The sequence below is a fragment of the Grammomys surdaster genome, unplaced genomic scaffold (genome assembly GCF_004785775.1).
Source record: "Grammomys surdaster isolate TR1022 unplaced genomic scaffold, NIH_TR_1.0 327, whole genome shotgun sequence".
Classification (NCBI taxonomy): Eukaryota; Metazoa; Chordata; class Mammalia; order Rodentia; family Muridae; genus Grammomys; species Grammomys surdaster.
In genome coordinates, this window is record NW_021604746.1 from 332165 (window position 1) to 352219 (window position 20055).

At 43.1% G+C, this 20055-nt stretch overlaps 1 protein-coding gene across 3 annotated transcripts in view; it reads right to left on the reverse strand.

The window, feature by feature from the left end:
- Positions 1-20055, reverse strand: part of LOC114630098 (zinc finger protein 54-like) — a 50405-nt gene that overhangs the window by 13271 nt on the left and 17079 nt on the right. Inside the window, exons 1-3 of one of the 3 annotated variants that reach the window (XR_003712770.1) lie at positions 12693-12789; positions 4479-4569; positions 4267-4385 (exon numbers count right to left, since the gene is read on the reverse strand). Coding sequence is in view for 2 of the 3 variants with exons in the window: in XM_028778176.1 (XP_028634009.1) it covers positions 4479-4569; positions 7334-7411 (169 nt within the window). In the remaining variant the exon portion in view is untranslated. Of the gene's footprint in view, positions 1-4266; positions 4386-4478; positions 4570-7333; positions 7536-12692; positions 12790-20055 lie in introns of those variants that run through there. The other 2 variants (XM_028778176.1, XM_028778177.1) reach the window with 2 other exon arrangements.

A 20055-nucleotide genomic window follows, 5' to 3' on the forward strand; every position in this document is an offset into this window, starting at 1 on the left:
AGAGAGAGAGAGAGAGAGAGAGAGAGAGAGAGAGAGAGAGAGAGAGAACAAAATAAAAACGCCTTGAATGAACTAACCACATAGATGAAAGATGTCTAAAATGAAAACTTTGACTATTTGAAGCGCTGAAGAAGACACTGACTAGCACACGGAAAGATATTTCACAAAGATATAATGGGACATATTAGTGTGAAGTCTGCAGCTATTCTGAAAGTGGTTTATATCTTCAGTTCAAACAGCATTACATTTAAACTTCTGAAAATTAGTAAAGAGAAGGCAAGAGTTTATACTGATCCAGAAATTTGCTGGGTACAGAACAACTCTAGGAAAATGCTGCCATGTTCAAGCTCTCCCCTGTGATTACAGATCAGCCCAATGCAGTAGAGCACCAGATCCCAAACCTGCCCAGTAACAGTGACCCTGTAAATGTCACCAAGATATCACAAACAAGGGTTGTACACTAGACAGCCTCTTCAAAAGTGGTATTGGAAAAAGTATCTATCCGCATTAAAAAAAGGAAAAAAAAGAAAGAAAAAGAAAAAAAGATCTAGTATTGGGTGGGGGTAAACGACTGAAACAGGCAACCTTGGGAGGTAGGAGGTGGGGGGACCCTCCAGAATGTACCAGAGATCAGGGAGGTGAGAGACTCTCAGGACTTAGATGAAAGCCCTACAGTGGAGAGAAAGAATGTGTAGAGCCCGCATCCAGCAGAAAGACAGGGCATCAAATGAGGGATGGGGTTGCCATTGCACAGTCAAAAACTCTGACCCATAAATGTTAGTCTGAAAGAACTGCAGGGACAGAAATAGAAAGGAGTCTGAGAAAAAGGAGGTCCAGCGACAGGCCCAAAGTGGGATCCAGCTCAAGGAGAAGCCCCAAGGCCTGACACTATTACTGAGGCTATGGCGCGCTCACAAAAAGGGACCTATCATGACTGCCCTCCGAAAGACCCAACAAGCAGCTGAAAGAGTCAGAGGCAGATATTTGCATCCAACCAATGGACAGAAGCTGGTGACCTCAGTGGTTAAATTAGGGAAAAGATGGAAGAAGCTGAGGAGGGTGACCCTGTAGGAGAACCAGAAGTCTCAATTAACCTGGACACCGAGATCTCTCAGAGACTGGACCACCAACCAAGCAGCTTATACCAGCTGATAGGAGGTCTCCCAACACATATACAGCAGAGAACTCCTGGATCTGGGCTCAGTCAGAGAAGATGCACTTAACCCTCAAGAGACTAAGGCCACGGGGAGTGGGGAGGTCTGGAGGGTATTGGGGGTGGCAGCATCCTCGTGGAGGCGTGGAGGGGAGGAAGGAGGTATGAGATGTGGGACAGTAAGAGGGTAGACCAGAAGGGGGATAGAATCTAGAGTGTAAAAAAAAAGATTTAATTTTAAAAAATGATTTAAAAAAAATTAAAAAAAAGAGGTATATGAAAACTCTAAGGGGGCTTCCAGCCTCTCACTAGGCACTGTCTCTAGCACTCACAATAATAATGTCTGATCTCTTTCAGGCCTTGCTGCTGAAGCAGATCAACGACGCCATTACCATCCTAGGAAAGAACCTAAAAATGTAGATTGTCAGCAATGACCACCACCCTTAGAAAGCATGTGCAAAATAAAACTGTTAGTGAAACTAGGTTAAAACGCTTTTGCTAATGGCTCTGATGTAGAAAATCGTGGGGAACAATGTGACGTTCAGAAAGGCACACTCTTAATAGTTAAGGTAGGGACTTTTTAACGTCAGGCAGCACTCACTGATGTGACTCTCACCGAGGTGAGACTGGTGATGATTGATTTCTGATTCCCATTTTTGCCCTCAGCTTCCTGAAACAATTTAATAGGGATTGCTAATCAGTAGATGCACATCTTCTGAGGATTGAAAATAGATACGATTGATTTTTATATAAAAGTTTTATTTTTATAAAAGATTTTTGTTTATATAAAATATTTTTTAAAAGATAAATAATAAAACAATCTTTTCTTTGTAACTGCAAACTGCTGCCTACCCATAAAAGACACTGGCTGAGAAAACTACCTTGCTTGCTCACACTTTGTTGATCTATAGCAAGTTGCTTAGTTATGAATATACATTGGTTCTTGAGAATAATTTGTTCTCTTTCACATGTACTCCATAATGTTGTTTCTTGTAAAGGTATTGGGGGACATTCTGTTTTTTCATAATCACTTCCTAGAAGAAAACTATAATGTAATCACATTGTAATTTTATACTGCTTGGAAGAGTTTGCTGTGATATGCAAGCTATGAGAGAAAAAAATAAAGTAACTGGAACTTCTTTCCATCCCTCAACTCTGTATACATGTATATGTGTAAAGTTTGTGTGAGAGTATGTTGGAACCTTGTTCCATCCATCAAATTTGTATGTATGTAAATATGTAAAGCTTCTGTGGGTGATTGTTGGAAGACGTATGTATATCTATTATGTATGTGTGAAATGCTTGGAGCCTGCTTGTTGGAACCTTGTTCCTTCCATCCACCAACTGCCCAACTGCTTACGTGTGTGTGTGTGTGTGTGTGTGTGTGTGTGTGTGTGTGTGTGTGAATTTCTCTCTTCTTTTTCTTTCTCGATGGCCCCTAAGAGTTAAGAGTTAAAGAGTTCAGAGTTTTTCTTCTGGCACGGGAAGTGCCATCTCCAGTCAATAAAGCTTTGTGCCCTGAGAGAAAAGTCTGCTGAATAATTTCTCTAATGCTTGGCTGCCATAAGCCCTGTCTGTATCTGGACCGACAGCTCAACCCCCCATTAGTCCCTCCTAGTGCTGACCCCCACCCACGTCATTCCTGGCTCCCTGCCTCAGTTTACACCCCATAAATGTGAACACTGCTCTTTGACAGCCTAGACATTTTTTAGACAATTTTCTATCAAAAAATCCATTTCATATTGTTGGGGTCCAGAAGTCACCCCAGAAAACATTCTAACACTGATCTCATCCCCCATTTTTGATCCACATCTCAAGACTGATCACCGCAGGCAACAGCTCAAAGCTGTGCACTGGAATAAAAGAATAAAGAATAAAACTGCAAAAATCACATTGAGCTCATACACCTGGAATGAATGCTGGAAGTGCTACCAGCTGTCAGCCTTGACTCAAGCCATTTTAAACATAACAGTTCATATTACTCGGTAATTTGATGGGTTCTACGTGAAAAATTATAGTTGTGGAATTTCTCAAGATTAGCAAACCTCATAACATACAGAGCACAACAGGCTATGTGGTCAGCATGACCCTGTTGAGTCAAGTTATTTTCTGCATCACTGACTGGCAGGCATATTATAGCAACAATATGAAATAGCTGGCAGGCCTGGAACAAGATGGCCACAGCTATGCTAGGGGGGCAACAATACCTAAAAATATAAGATACTGGGAAATATTTTTTTTTCTTGAGATAGTAGCCTTAACTGTCCTGGAACTCATTCTGTAGTCTAGGCTGGCCTTGAACTCATAGAGATCAGCGTGCCTCTTCCTACAAAGTGCTTGGATTAAAGGCTTGCACTAACACCTTCTGGCCTAATTTTTTTTAAAAAAAGGTAATGACTATAGATAGCAGTAAGAAGACTGATGATCATAATTATACTAGTGACAGAAAATCTAAAACAAAAGTATTAAAATACAAAATAAATGAAGGGTATTAGCAAGTGATAAAATGGATCATTAGATATAAACTTGATAAACATGGGTGCATGTCACAAAACCCAGAATGCAGACATCCTCAGCAGACATAAACAGAAGACTACATAAAACACGTGAAAACTGGCACATTGAACATGTTCTTTTCAAACCTGGGAGGACAATCTAGAAGGAGCTTTGTCTTCTCTTAGAAGCCACCCAATTCCTATTAAAATCCTGAAATCTGTGCTGACCAAGGAGCAGCACAAAGTTGGAAAATACTAAGAGAATCACACCTAGAGGTGATCTCACAGTGTGTTACAATTACAGCAATGGAAACCACTTGGAATTGTCATGACAACTGACCAGAGGAGGTATCCACTGAGAAGAAAGGATAGACAGTGTCTAACTGTCTGCAAATATAGTTCCTGATCTTATCGAAAGTCTGTTGGCGTTATTTTTAGGAACAGAGAAATAAACACTAAAAGGTAGTGAATATGCTAGAGTATAAATTTTCAGAAAACAATATACATAAAATTATTAATTATTATCATTTTATGATACATGAAAATCACTGAAATAAAAACCATTTAATATTGGCATGTAGACACGATCAGTGGAATAAGGACAGCATCACTCACACGCACAGTCAAATCAAAGTTTATTGCCTCCTAGTATCAATTCTTCTGTAGAAAGTCTTCTCATCTCTACAATAGGATAATCCTGAGAGGATTTTTCTCAGTGGAAGTCTCCAGAAATATTCCTAGTGAAACAGAATGTGGCAAAACTAATTTCATGTCCCACTTCCACAGTCACTTGAGCCCCTTGCCATCCCTTCACCAATCCTCCAACATACCTGAATCCTGAGTTAATGTCTCCTCCCTCTCCACCTTCCAGGTCTCTCTGTTCTGCTCCACAGGTGAGCAGGTCTGGGTGATCAGTGAGCCCTGCACATGAGAAAGAGATTCTTCAGAAAGCACCTGGATGGCTAACTTACTACTGTGTTCAATAGATAAAGAGAAATGAAATTGAGGATTCTACAGTGACCCCCTAATTGTCACACAGTGTCAGAATACTGAAAATATTTAGGAAGCATTTTCATTTACCACAACTTGAACCTCACTTCCAATCACAGCTCTGTTTAATCTCAGGGGCAGAAATGGAACTGAATGACTAGGATGAGAACATTATATACTAGTGAGGTTCTAAATTTATTCTGGACTAAAACTGATGGAAGCTTTATACTCCCAAAGAAACTCACACAAATAAGAGAAAACATTTTCTGAAATCTGTCATTGTTCCTCTGAGGATTTCGCCTTACTCTGTAGAATGTGAGACTCATCCACACAAATCTCACATACTTGCAGTCTAATTTGCTGAGAACCCTAAGGAGGAGCAAGTGAGACAGCAAGAAAACCCACAGAAATCAGAGAGTTCTAATTCTGCAGGGACCAGGCATTGCCCCTCCTCCTGGGAGAAGTCTACAGTCACACCACTGATTGTCAACAGATCACAAAATAAAAGACAACAGGTTGAACATTCCTGCTGCTGTACAACTTTAATGTAAGCACTGAGGAGATAGAGGTCGGTGGAAATCTGTGAATTCCAGTCCAGCCTGGTCTACATGGTGACTTCTACATAACAGTTTGGTCATATGTCCATGGGCAGAATGCTTTTCCTGAACCAAGAAGACAAGAGGAGTGTAGAGATTTTTCTGATGTAAATGAGTTATCATAATTATTGCTAAGATGCTTTCTAATATTATTATATATTATAATACTTCTTAATTTTGTTTTTGTCTCTTTCTCCCCCCTCCCCTTCCCAATAGGGTTTCTCTGTGTAGACTTGGCTATCCTTAAACTTGCTCTCTAGACCAGGCTGACAAAGAACTCCAAGATCTACCTGCCTCTGCCTCAGGAGTGGTAGAATTAACTACCACAAGCTGGTTTATACTGCTCTGCCTAACTGTGAAAATCCTATGACTTAATTCCCTCAAACAGCATATTGTGATTTCCAGGCTCTAATTTACAACATTAAGAACTCAGCAGAAGGGCTGGAGAGATGGCTCAGTGATTAAGAGCACTGACTGCTCTTCCAGAGGTCCTGAGTTCAATTCCCAGCAACCACATGGTGGCTCATAACCATCTGTAATAGGATCCGATGCCCTCTTCTGCTGTGTTAGAAGATAGCTACAGTGTACTCATATACATAAAATAAATAAATATTAAAAAAAAAGAACTCAGCAGAAGTGTTGGGGTCCTAGCGTCACCCCACAAACCACACAAACAAATCCTGATCTTTGTCAGACAGGAATGGTTTATTGAAGATACACTCTAAGACTCATAAATCAGGTCAGCAGCTCAGACTTCAGGGGCTATACTGATCATCTTCCTGTCAGCTTATAAAGGGGGAAAAAAAACCCAGAAAGCACAGTGAGCTCACGTGCAGGTGCAGGAAGGGCTGTCCTGTAGTAGGCTCTGACTCAAGACATTTTAGACATAACAGTTCATGTTGACCTTTAATTTGATGAGTCCTACATAAAGCTTTGTGGAATTTCTTAAGATTAACAAACCTCAAACAGAACATTTCAAGATATGTGATCAGCATGACCCTGCTCTGAGTTGAATTTTTTTTCTGCATCAATGACTGGCAGGCATGTTATAACAACAATATGAAATAGCTGGCAGGCATGGAACAAAATGGCTACAGAGGTGGGGCAGACCTCAACAAGATGACACTTTTTTTCTTCTTTTTCTTGTCTGGCTTTCCTTCCTTGATTGCTTGTTACCTTCCTTTCTTCTTTCCTTCCTTCATTATTTCTTCCTTCCTCCTCTTTTTTTTTTTTTGTAGTTATTTTTATTGTTCTGTTTTTTGAGACAGGGTCTCATCATGCAGCTCTAGCTGTCCTGGAACTCACTCTGTAGATCAAGCTGGCCTATACTCACTGAGATCCACATGCCTTTGCCTCCTGAGTGCTGAGCTAAAACATGAGTGTCACCAAGCCTGGTGGCACTCTTTTCACAATGCTGTATTTACATCACAGATCGCATGAGTTTCTGATGGAAAATTAATGGTGGATAGAAAGTTTGCTTTTAAAAGTTAATTTTTACATCCATACCTGTGAAACTCACAACAAATAGTACACTCAGATTCAATTAAGTTTGCAGGAGGTTTCTTTCGTGACTGAAGGCTCATGAGGCATCCACCACATGCCATTCTCTTGAATAGGGAAGTGGTAGAACGTGGAAGTTATTAAGGATGGTTGTAAATATTAAAAAGCGTTGTCCTTTCCACCATAGCAAAGAGAACTGCGTTTGCAAATATCAACAAATAAATTCAAATATTCTACTAGATTACTCTTACAAGAATAACTGGCAGCCAGAAGATCAATAAAAAGAAATAGTATTATTCCAGTTAATATTATTGAAAATTTATCGACGAGGGTAAGACATCCACAGCACAAGTTTGAGAGCCATGATCCTTATGGACAGAGGAGAAATTGAACCTGCTCTGCTCCCCTCCGCCTCCCTCCTGTTCCCCAACCCCACAGCTCCTCTGACCTGGGAGGTTCCAGCGCCTACCCCTCACCACCACCACTTCCTCCCCACCCTACTCCCGGACCCCCCCCACCCCACCCCAGCCCCCTGGTGCTGTTTCTGCCAGCTGCTGAGCTGCTGAGCTGCTGACTCTCCCAGGATACTCCCAAGGCACCTGAGGTATAGGTAAGTTTTCTGGTCCCGCGAGCCCCGCCGTTTCCTCCGAACTCAGGTCTCCACCGCGAGATTCCATACAGTGTAGCCGCCGCTCCACCCCTCAACCCCCACCCCAGTTCAGTCGGGGGAGGGGTCCTTGATACTCCTCGCTTTGACTTTTTAGTCCCACTTCCCAAGCTAAGACACCTTGCTACCCAGCTTCCCGGGCCTTAGTCCTCTAATCCCACCCACTCTAAACCCTTCCTCTACAACCAGCCAATGTGCCACATCCTCCCATCCTCTATTTCTGGGTGAGTGGCTCCGCCCCGCGGAGACCTGTCCCTCCCATTTCGTCTCAAGCTTGTTTCCACATAGTGCCTGTCCTCAGGTTGCCCTGGAATCGCTCTTCACAATGTTCCCACATGCTTGCTGCCAGCCTAGATCAGAACTGTATCTGGTAGGACCCTGCACCCTGGTATCTGACGCCCCCCCCATAGTGAATTCTGAATCCTTCAGATGCAAAATAGGCAACCTAATCTCCACCTCACTATCAGCCTCTCCACCACACACTGCATACCAAACAAGAGGCTCAATTCAGATGCCAGAATCCCATCCCCAAAACACAAACATGAGAAGCCAAAACCAAATAGTGCAATTTTGATTTGGGCAGAGACCTTTCAGGAACGTGGATTTTTTTGGGGGGGGGGGTGAGGGGAGGTTGTCTCAAGAACTCAGTGGTCAGTGTTCTGGGTCCAGCAGAAGCCCTACAAACTACACAAATCCTGATCTCAGTCAGACAAGGACAGTTTATTGAACACATACCCTAGACTGGTCAGAATTTGGGGGCTGAGCTATAACCTCAAACACTTCTCAGAACCGGTTTAAGAATGGGAAAAAAAATCACAATGAGCTCATGTGCAGGTTCAGGAAGTGCTGCCCTGTGGTCTGCTCTGACCCAAACTATTTTAGCTAGTTAGACAGAACAGTTCTAACTGACCTTTATTCTGATTGGTCCTAAGTGGAACATACAGTTTTCAAATTTCCAACTTCAAATTAACCAACTTCAGAGCATACAGAACATAACAGGGTATGTGGTCAGCATGACCCTGGTATGAGTCAAGTTATTTTTCTGTGTCAAAGACTAACAGGCATATTGCAGAAACAATGTGAAATAGCTGGCAGGCATGGAACAAAATGGCTACAGCTATGCTACATGGACAGACCTCAACAGTCAGCCCACAGCTAAGAGCCCAGGACTAAGTTCATCCCACATTGAACTACTTTCACCACTAGATGGCGATCTTGTCATTTTACTAACTCATTTTACCAAACAAGTTTGTCTTCATGACTCTGAAAGTGCTTTGAGATAAAACTTACAACTTCTTTTTCTTTTATTACAGTAGTGAATGCAGAGAATCTTGCCTGTCCCAGATGCAGGAAATAAGTAAGGTTTGTGATCCCTACCCTAAAAAAGTCAGTTTCATAATCCAATGTCTAGCTCTGGGAACATGGAGGAAGAAGAGATGGTTAGGAAATAGGAAGGGAGAGAGGGGGAAGGGCTAAGAACTCTAAGTCTAGAGTTCTCTAGACTCCGTATAACTATTATAGTCAGTAACCAACAGCAGCTGTCTTTACCTGCACTGGCCTCACAAGACCACAGTCAGTCTAGGAAAGGGAACAGCTCACTTTATCTCTCAGACGTTGGCTGTAAATAGTTTGTAGAAGAATCACTGCTTTAGTTGTTACCCTGTGCTGAGCACATCAGGCTCTAGCACATAGCTGCAAACCCACAGTCTCAGAAATGGCTCTGGGTCATCTCAGTGGGTCCCAGGCAATATGATTAGAGATGAACACAGTACAGTGACTATTGGAATTGTGGGCCAGGATAGTGGAGAGGTAAGAGTGAGAGTGGGTAGTATTTGAAGTGGGCACAGAAGTACATAATGCTGTGATATATATGCATTCTATCTCTCTCTGTGTGTGTGTGTGTGTGTGTGTGTGTGTGTAATAGCTAATAATAAAAAATTTGGAAGTCTATTCATTCATTCATTCATTCATTCATCCATGGTAGACAAGATTTCTCTGTGTGACTCTGTGTTTAAAGGCATGTAATAACATGCCTAGATCAATTCTAAAAAAATAACATCACTGTGCAATTTCTTTTTGTACCAGTATGTGGTGTTTTATTGCTGTTGTTGTTGTTTTGATTTTTGTTTTGTTTTATTTTGTTTTATAGTTTTAGGGGCCAAGCTGGCCTTGAACTCACTGAGATCAGCCTTCCCTGCCTCTGGAATTCGAGGATGTTCCAACATGTCATGTCACATTCACTATCTGGCTTAGTATCAGGTAACAGGGTCAGGAAATCTTGATTGTATGTGTGTGTGTGTGTCAAGAAGTATTAAATGTTAAGTCTATTTGCTATTCTTCAAAGTCCCGATGGAACCCTGTCAATCTGGTCCTGGGCCTTGTTTTGAAGATGTCATCTTATAATTGATTCAGTCATATTGCTCTTCTTAGTCTTGCTTATATTATTTATTTCATGTCGTTTATATTTGGTACGTTACATGCACCTGGAAACGCATCTACCTCAACTAGAGTATCCTCTCTAGTACAGCAGATGTCTCTAATGTCAGGAGAAATAAGAGCTACTTGTTAACTCATTTCTATCAAGTTGTGCCTTTACCTTGAGTAGCTGTCAGGACCTTATGAGCTGAGCAGTGGTGGTGGATGCCTTTAAGCCAGGCACTGTGGAGGCAAAGGCTGGCAGATCTCTGAGTCCAAGGCCAGCCTGGCCTACAGAGTAAGTTCCAGATCAGCCAAAGTTATACAATGAAAGTCTCTACAAACAAACCAACAAAGACATAAGAAAAAGGTATCTGTAGTTGGGCTTCAGCCTGTTTTTCCCATGGGAGATTTTATTATCTTGTTTCCTAGAGTTGGTGTCTTTTGACTTAGTGTCTTATGACTTATGACATAAGTGGGACTTACAGTCTATTCCTGAAGCTAGCACCTTCTGACTTTTTTTGAAATCAGGTCTGGTCCTTAAATGGAGACAAATGCGAACATTTTTTGTTCATTTTTGGTTGCCTTTTCATAATATATTATAATCTGGCTTGAACTGGCTCATTTCACTGGTGGAGAAATAACCTATCAGACGGTGCCCAGTGGAGGAGAAGGTGAGTCCCCAGTAGCATGGCCAGGGTTTTTCCTGGCCACATGGGGACCACTTCTGTCCCTCGCTCCTTCTCCACTGGAAGCCTCATTTCTTCAGACTCCTTGAGTACCCATCCCGAGCAAGGGTACAGGAGCCTCCTTGATTTCTCCGCTGTTTCGGGGTCGCACCAGTCATCCATGTCAAAAAAGACCAAGTGTTTGATTTGGGGGAACCTCAGATACAGAGGTTACCATCCACAAACACACTTTTCTTTTGATCGCAGACTAACAATTGGGAAAGCAATTCTAGAGTGTTGGGATCTCTGGCAAACGCTGGGAAGATGGATGCCATGGGATCTAAAACAAAAATTTGTTCAAATTTGTCTGAATTTATTATATTCTCCCAGGGAGAGCTGGGTTTCCTACTCTCCCTTCACTGCACTAACCACAGGGCTTCAGGTACCCCCTAGTCCAGCCCTCCCCCACCTCCCACTCCCACCTCCTTCCTGTCGCAGCAGCAATGGTGATTTCCATAGTGATGGCGAATGATCAGGCTGCTCATTTTAAATTGCACTCTTAAACCAACAGGAGTAAAGTATACATGCTGGGTAAATAGCACGTGACTGGTCACCATCTTGACTTTGGGATAATAAGGGTCAAATTATGGCTTCCCCACCATCTTTCTTAAGGGCAACAACACATGACATGAGCAGACCAGGAAAGTCTCCAAAAGATACTTTTAAATTGAGGTAGCATTTTTGGTTCTAGTGAGAGGCCAAACCTACTCTATCTTGGGACCTGCTTCAATCTTAAAGAAAAAGAAAGCCTGAGAATTTGACCTGCAGCAGAACCCACGCTGCATCCAAGTACAAGATGACCCCATGGCTTGTGCTTGGCCCATACCCCAGAGTTACTCCCTGGCTACTTCCTAGCAGCAGTTAATCAAAAGATGAGTCTGATTATTTCAGATGTACTTTCATCGTCTTGCTACCTGTCAGCTTACAATAGACGTTCAGTTAGATACTTGCCAGGCTGGATATCACCTCACTTACTCCCATTCCCTAAAAAACCCTGTCCTGCTGAGGGTTCGAGTCTGCTCTTCTTTCCTGTCCTTGTTTGTCAGGGTTGAATTAGAGAAGAGCCCAGACCCAAGCTTGTAATAAAAGAAAGCCATCAGAAACAGCTCTTTGGTGGTCATTTGGGGTTCATGAACAATTCTTGGAACATTGGTTCATTGGCCTGGAACTCCAAGGCCACCAGACCCAACCACTGGAGGGTCTCAATACCCATCAAGTCTGAGTCTGTGAGTTTCTGTCCATGTGCGCTTGTGTGGTACCGCAATAATTCTGTTCTGAATAATTCTGTAATTCTGTTCTGAAAAGGCCAAAAAAAAAAAAATCTGTATTTCCTGGCAAGAAACAACAAAAGAAGATGTGGAATCCCACTGCAATGGTCGCCCTGGTTACATCCTCGCCACGGGGGCTTGGGCAACGTTTCAAAGACCCTAGAAGACGGAGGGCCCCTGGTGTTAATTTCTGTGAAGGGATACAGCGGACATGTTATGTATATTTCAGCTACTGGCTAACATGTCTGTTCTGCCTGTGTCACTTTAAGAAAAGGACTGCCGCTGTTGCAGTTAGAAGACCCACCCACCCTCTTAACTTAACCCTTTCTTTTCCAGACTGCCCCCTGTGCTTTACAGGGCCTGAGAACCCCGGGCCGGGATGCGGGTGTCCCGCAGCTGCGGCGGGAAGGCGCGCGGGGCTCAGTCCACCTCGGGCGGCTGTGGGGACTCGCCCGGGCGGGACCCAGTCACTCCACTGGGGGAGCCTACAGGCCACTGCGGCACCCTGAGCGAGCACCGACCGGCAGCGGGCGATGGAGAGGGTGGGGTTGGGGGAACCCGGCGGAGCCCAGTTCCTCGGTGCTAGCCTACGTGGCCCTGTGGCGCGCCAGAGCCCCTCTGGGATCCATATCCCCCACCGGGCTCAAGGAACCTGATCAGGCCCCTCGGTTAGCCGCGGCTCACACCAACATGTTTCCCTCTCCCTCCGCCGAGAGGCGCACACAAAGGTCCACCGCCCCTAGAATAGTCTTAAGACTGGGGCCTCCCACAGCCCTAACCAAGATCCCAGTGAGTGGGGAGATGAGTTCCCAGAGAGCAGGGCTTCAAGCTCAGACAGACTGGGCAGGAGAGGCCCTGAGTGGGCCGATGTCCCCCTTACCGGAGCGTAGAATGGACTCCTGGTCACTCTTTTTGCTCAGTAAATGGCTACCCTTCCTGCCAGAAGTCCTTGCTCCCTGTCTGAACAGATGAAGTCTCTATGATGTGTAAAGAGAGGGTCTCACACCATCCTGCCACACTCAGCCCATTGAGAAGCAACAACCACCTAAAATAAACAAGACAAAATACTATGTTAAGATGGCAGGCAACCCAGGAGGGCTTCAGACTAAATTTTCCCAGGCTCTGCCCGTCCATACCCTCTGCCCAGAGATTGGCCTGCCTCTGTTATCCTGCCCTTGCGTCCTTGCTTGTTGATAATAGAGCTTCACATTATGTCTTGCTAAAACCTAAAAGATAAAGTCTCTTCAACGGTTTATAAATGACCTCCTGGTGACAACAGAAACCAAACAAAACTGTCTAAAAGAGACCCAGGACCTCTTGGAGGCCCTAGAAAATTTAGAATCACGCCTCTCCTAAGAAGGCCCTACTCTGCTAACCACCGGCGACCTCCCTATATCCAGGGGATACATGTTAAGAAAAGGTCTGAAGTGGCTCTCCGAGGTGAGAAAGATTTTTTTCTACACCAGTTTTGCAGTTGCCAAAAGTGACTAAGCCCTGCCATCTCTTCATGGACGAGATATCTGAGATAACAAAAGGGATATTAACTTAGACTCTGGGCCCTGAAGCCAGCCAGTGGCCTACCTGTCAAAGACATTAGACCCAGTTGACAGAAGTTGGCTCCCCTGTATACATATCATCGAAGCAATGGCCTCCAGGTTAAGGATGCTGACACACTGTCAGTGGGCTAAAGCCTGGCCATCTTCAAATGCCTCATTACTAGTCTCTCCTCTTAAGCCCCTACCCTCTACCCCAAACCTTATAGGCCCCAATTGCCCTAAGTCCAGCTTTCCTGTTGTCTGCTTGTCAGGCCACTGCATGACTGCTCAGACATTTTGGTCCACATCCATGGGACTAGACCAGATCTTCAGACAGCTTCATTCAGGATAGACAGAGGTATGTAGGGGCAGTGGTGATCTCAGACATTGAGATCATACAGTGGAGCCACTTCCAGCAAGAATGTCAGCCCAGAAAGCTGAACTGGTAGCCCTAATCAAGGTGATAGAGCTGAGAAAAGACAAGAGACCCAGATAGCCAGTGTGCCTTTGCTACCACTCAGGTCCATGAGGCTATTTATAGAGAGATAGGCCTTCTGACGACAGAAGGAAAGACTGTAAAAAAAAAAAAAATCCACTCCCTACTAAGGACTCTATGGGGGTCTAAAAAACTGGCCATCAGTCACTACTTGAGACACCAGAAAAGACACAGTTTCAGAGGGCAATACAATAACAAAACAATAGGGCAGATCAAGTATCCCATCATGATACCCTAGAAATTGACCCTCTCTTGCCCCTGACTTCCCTGGATCTAGGGAATCCTAAGTATTCAAAAGATAACATAACCTGGGCTAGGAATTTGTCCATGTCCCAACATTATGACAGATGGTAGAGAATAAGAGATTACGACCCATTGTGCTAAATAAATGGTACTACATACTTCAGAACATTCACTGCTCTTCCCACATGGTCATCCAGAGAATACAGAGTTCGCTAAATATCAAGATTAGAGATGCCAACTCAAAAATAGCTAATATTGTCAAGAACTATAAATCCGGCTGGCTAACTAATGCAGTGACTAACAAAAAGAACCCAGGTAATATGTTCAGAGGCACAAAGCCCAGTCTACTAAAAGACAGACTTCACAGAGGTAAAACCAGAAAAATTTAGATATATTTACTAATGTTTATAGATACCTTTTTCAGGTTTGGCTGAGGCTTTCCCCACTAAACATAAAACTACATCCACAGTGACAAAAATGCTCTCAAAGGACATACTGCCAAGGTAGAGAGTTCCTCAGAAGATAGGGTCAGACAATGGACCAGCTGTTGTGTCCTAGGTAAGTCAGAGACTAGCCAATATTCTGGATTAATTAGAAGCATTATTGTGCATATAGACCCCAGAGTTCAAAACAGGTAGAGAAAATAAACAAAACCCTAAAAGAGACCTTTACTAAATTGACCTAAGAGACTGGCAATGACTAAGTTAACCTTTCCTCCCTTCACTCTCATGAAACTCCCCTTACCAGATGAGACTTACCCCTTTTGAAATCATGTTTGGGATACCCTCTCCCATTGTTCTTAACATACAGGCAGAAGTCATTGTTGAGTTTGGTATCTCCAATTGCTGGATAATTTTGAAGGTGACCAATGGACTCATAAACATGTTTAGCCTAAATTTCATATTCTCTATAAAACAGGTCCACCTCCTGCCTTGGGTCATTAGAGCCTAAACTTCATATTCTCTATAGAACAGGTCTCCCTCCAACCAGGGTCACTAGAGCCTCATTAGAAAGGTCCCTACCATCACCTTAGAAGTTGATGGAATTACAACATAGAATCACAGACCGTTTTGCAGTTAAAGACGACCCAGACCAGGGAGAGGAAACTCAGCCTCAGGACTCTCCCCTGTCTCCCACTGATGGGTCCCCCACCCAAGCTCCACAAGGACTGGACAGTGACAACCCTGACCCCCTCTAAAATATGATGATCCAGTCCTTTCCGGTCATCAATACATACAGGCTTGAAATAACTGAGTCATAAAGACAGCCCTGTTACTGTCTTCATAGGATTAGATAAACTTCAGGAAGTCGCGAGATTGGGCCTTCTAATTACCAGAGAAAGGGGGGAAATGAGAGGTCAAACCTACTTCATCTTGGAACCAGCCTCCATCTTAAAGAAAAAGAAAGCCTGAGAACTTAACCTGCAGCAGAAGCCAAGCTGCATCCAAGTACCAGGAAGGACCCCGCAGCTTGTCCTCGGGCCATACCCCAGAGTTACTCCCTAACTACTTCCTAGCAACAGTTAATCAAAGATGAGTCTGATTATTTCAGATGTACTTTCAGATGTACTTTCAGACCCTTTGTGAATGCTCATGGTTTTGTTTCAGAGCACCCACCTGTTAGCTTACAATAAACATTCAGTTAGATACTTGCCAGGCTGGACACCCTGTCACTTATTCCCATTCCCTATAAAACCTTGTCCTGCTGAGGGTTCGAGAATGCTCTGCTTTCCCTTCCTGTCCTTCTATATCAGGGGTGAGTCAGAGGAGAGCCCAAGCCTGAGCTTGTAATAAAGAGACCCTAATGCTATTACATGAGAAACAGCTCTTTGGTGGTCTTTGGGGTTCAAGAACACTTCCTGGCACAACACTAGTCTCATAAAAGATACTATAACTAAAAGCTACAAGCAGTAACCTTATAAATAAATGATCGTATCCTTTAGTGTGTTCAAAATTATATTTACAGTCATCGTGAGAACTGATGCAGTTAATTGTTTTGAAATTATCGGCTCTGCCTAGCTCAGCCGCCATGTTTCTCGGCCTGAGGCCACGTGTATGCAGCAGCTAGAACCAGGCCGCCAGAAACCCCAGCCCTGCCACCCATGAGATGCCAGCATGAGAGATGGCTCTGCCAATCTTCCATGCTGTCTCCGCAAGGCAGGGCATTGCCCAGACCATTCCACCATCCATGCGGGCCCAGTAAGAGAATGAGACTCTAATTCTTATAGATTAATCAAAGGCTTTATATATTTGGTAAAGCTCAATAACCATACGCCCATACAGAGAGTTGTTTCCCAATTAGCTAACCTAATTATAAGTTTATAAGTTGTTCCCCACGAGTGCTCTCCATACCTGTGTGGTTCTCCATCCTCCTACATCTCTGCCCTCTCTAGCTCCTCCTCTTCCTTTTTTCTCTTCCTCTCCCAACTCCTCCCACCTTAGCTCCTCCTACAGCTAATTATTAAGCTTTGTTTACCCTCCTGCTTATTGGGGTCTGGGAATTGCCTCATAAACCACACAAACACCGATCTCAGTCAGACATGGATCGTTTATTGAGCATACAGCCAAGGACTGGTCAACCAAGACCATAGTCCAATTCAAAAACTGAACAATGACCCTGAGTTAAGATCCCACAGGGTTTTAAGCCCCAATCCGCAAACATCTGTGCCAAGTTATTTCATCAGTCAGTATTTAGGATAGGAGGATTTTCTTGGAAACATGTCTTTGTTGTACATTTTTCCAGATCCCATTGGTTGGTGTATTTAACCATGGCAGAGGTCGTGCCTTGTCTAATACTCGTATCTTTACTTGTCTACCAGGATAGGACCTGTTTAACATTAATGTCTTAACTTGCCAATCAGGATGTCAGGTATCTACATACATGTCTTTTTCTGCCAAGGAGGATGTCAGTTTTCAGGGAGGTCTTGGAAACTTAAACTTTACTAGACCACTACTCATATTCGAAATAGTTTCTTATATTGGTGCAAATATTGGTGCAGGTGTCTATCTTATGCAGAGGTCCATCCCAGGACCTCTTTTATACCATAAAAGCTTCTTTTTTAGGCGTTTTTTGATCTGCATGTGTATCTGTGCCCTATATATGTTCTACTTGCAGAGGCAAGAGGAGGGCACTGAATGCCCTGGGATTGAGGTTACAGACTGAGTGTCCATGTGAGTGTGCTGAGAATTCAAAGTAAGTCTTTGAAAGAGCAGATAGTGCTCTTAACCACTGAGTCATCCCTAAATGCCAGTGGACCAGTGAAATTCACTGGAATGACTTACACAAGTGTGGTGAGGGACTACTGATAGAAGCACAAATGAATCAATGACAATTGCATCTTCCTGTGAGAGTAAGGGCTAATCAAGTTGCAACCTGGGGATCACTCCACAGCTTGCAGGCAGCTCACCTGAGGTGAGAAGTCTGTCTTTCAAGTCACTCACTGCCTCCTTCAGGAACTTTTTTTGTCTGGGCCACACAGCTTGACTAGTGACTATTTTTATGACTGGTCTGAGCATCTTCTGTGCAGCTCATTTTGTCTGACACCGTGGGAAGTCCTCATAATTATATATGTTTGAGGCAGGAAGTCTCTAGTAAATCTTGCCAGTTTCTGGACTTCCTAAAGCTGTTGAATCATCTATTTCTGAGCTTCTGGAAATACTCTATAGGACTGAATGTTAACACCTCACATTACAGGATCCAGTTTTTTTAACCTCTGCTTTAATAGCCTGTGTTTTAAGGAGCTTCCTCCAAGTTGGAAGGTTTAATCTCAGAGGAAACTGATACACAACCTATCCCAGGCATGACCTCCAAGGACTCTCCATCTTTACCAAGGATGCCCATCATGCTCATTGGACCTTTATTCACAGTATCTAGGCAATGGAATCAACTTAGATGTGCATCAGCTGACACATGGGTAAATGATACATATCTACAAAAGTGTATTACTCAGGTGTAAATGAAATGAAACTGGAAAAATCTGAATGTAAGGATAGCTAACTAGAAATTATGGTGAGTGATGTCTCCAAGGCCGCAACAGTCAGACATCATTTCTCCCCTCATATGTGGATCTTAGCTTCAAAGTTTGCTTTGTGTGTTCTATGGAGACTACATGTACAAGCCAGGATGCTAGAAATGCTCCTGTACTAGAGTTCAAGAGAAAAAAAGAGAGGGTGGATATTAGAATAGAGGTGATATGAAAATAGAGTGGGAATGCTGGGTACATGATTCAAACATGTAGTGAGTGATGAGGAAGAAAGGGGGCTGTTAAAGCTCGACTCAAATGACATGTCCATGAATGAGCTACACGGAAACCTATCATTGTGCATCACAAGTAAAAAATGTAATAAGAGGGGATAGCAGAACACATGTGCTATAAAAGAACGGGGCATTGACCAATGTGTAATATGCATTTAACTCGAGATGGGGACAGGAAGAAAGAAAAGTGGGTGGGTTTACAAAAAGAGTTTTTCAACAAGCCTTAGGAAACCATCCTATCTTACAAGTTAAAAAGAAACATGTTTTTAAAGATGCTGAGTAGTGGTGTCACACATGGATAAAAATGGATAAAGATGCCAGTGTGATTAAATGGAACTCTCTATAGCAGATACTGATATCTGCCTAGGACTTACTGCTCATGGAGGCCACAGAGACACCCAAAACAAAACAGGTCATTGCCAATGCTCTTGCATGCCTATCCTAAGCACATGGTGTTAGTGAAGACACCAAACACTTTGGTTGCAAGATAGACAGAGAACAATCTTGAACTTAGCAGAAAACTCTAACTGCTTAACTTTTGCACCACTGTGTGGTCTTGTGCAGGCTGCTGGCATAGAAATGATGTTATAGTCTTACTCCTGAACAATGTTTCCTACAGTACCAAGATCTGTGCACTGGTGTAATACTAGCACTATTGTGTCTGAACGTAGCTAACTTCTCTCTTGAATGGATTTGAGGCCTGTTTCACAGAGGAATTTACACCATGATAACCAATGCTTTGGAAATATAGGTCCAAGGACAGAAGCTATGACATGAACATGTTGCTAATCTGCCATCAGAATATTCATGTTTATACTGAACAGATTGTACAATTCTGCAGCATGGTGAAAAGAGCCTCCCCTCACAGGGGGAGGGAGGTAATGCAGAGACCCATAACTACTGAGAAAGTATGAAGAATGAGCAACTGTATAAAATTGGAGCAATTAATATTTCAAAAAGGCTGATGGAGGGTTCTGGAGCCTTGATTACGTCTATGAGAATCCAGTGGCTGTAAATGGCCAGTATATCATTTAGAGTGTAGAGTAAATACTTCCTGATCAGTACTTCAAAAAGAATTCCCGAATGCCTACAGAGATTGAATTCTTTCTTTATCAAGACTGGGGTTTCTGTGGCCGACTTGGAATTTGTACTGTCAACAAGACTGGCCTCAACCTCACAAGATGTACCTACATCTGTGTCCAGAGCTCTGGCATAAAAGGCAAGCATCACCACATCCTCAGCCTTTGAAGATTTCTAAGAGGTATGTGAACACACCAGTGGTGTCACATGCACAGTCTAATTTTCACTCTAATTGTGTCCTTCTTGGTATTAAAAATAGACTTTAGTATGAAGATTCTGAAGGTGAATGAAAGATGAGTATTTATTCAGCATTTTTTCATGATGTATTGCCTTTTGTATTTGCAATTTCAGCACTATTCCTTAAAGGATTTATTAAATTCAATACATTTGTAGGAAGTGTGTGTAATAGTCAACGAACAGCAAACTATGAGGATAATACATGGTACACCTTCACATGGTTTCTCATAGGGATGAACTTTGTGATGTACAGCACAATTAAATGTCTTTGTCATATTGTTTTGTTACTATATGCTGTGCCTATTATGATTTTTTTTAAATCAGATAAATGTTTTTGTTATAGCTTTTCCCCAGTATGAGAGAGAAGGCTCGGTGATTATGAGCACTGGTTACTCTTG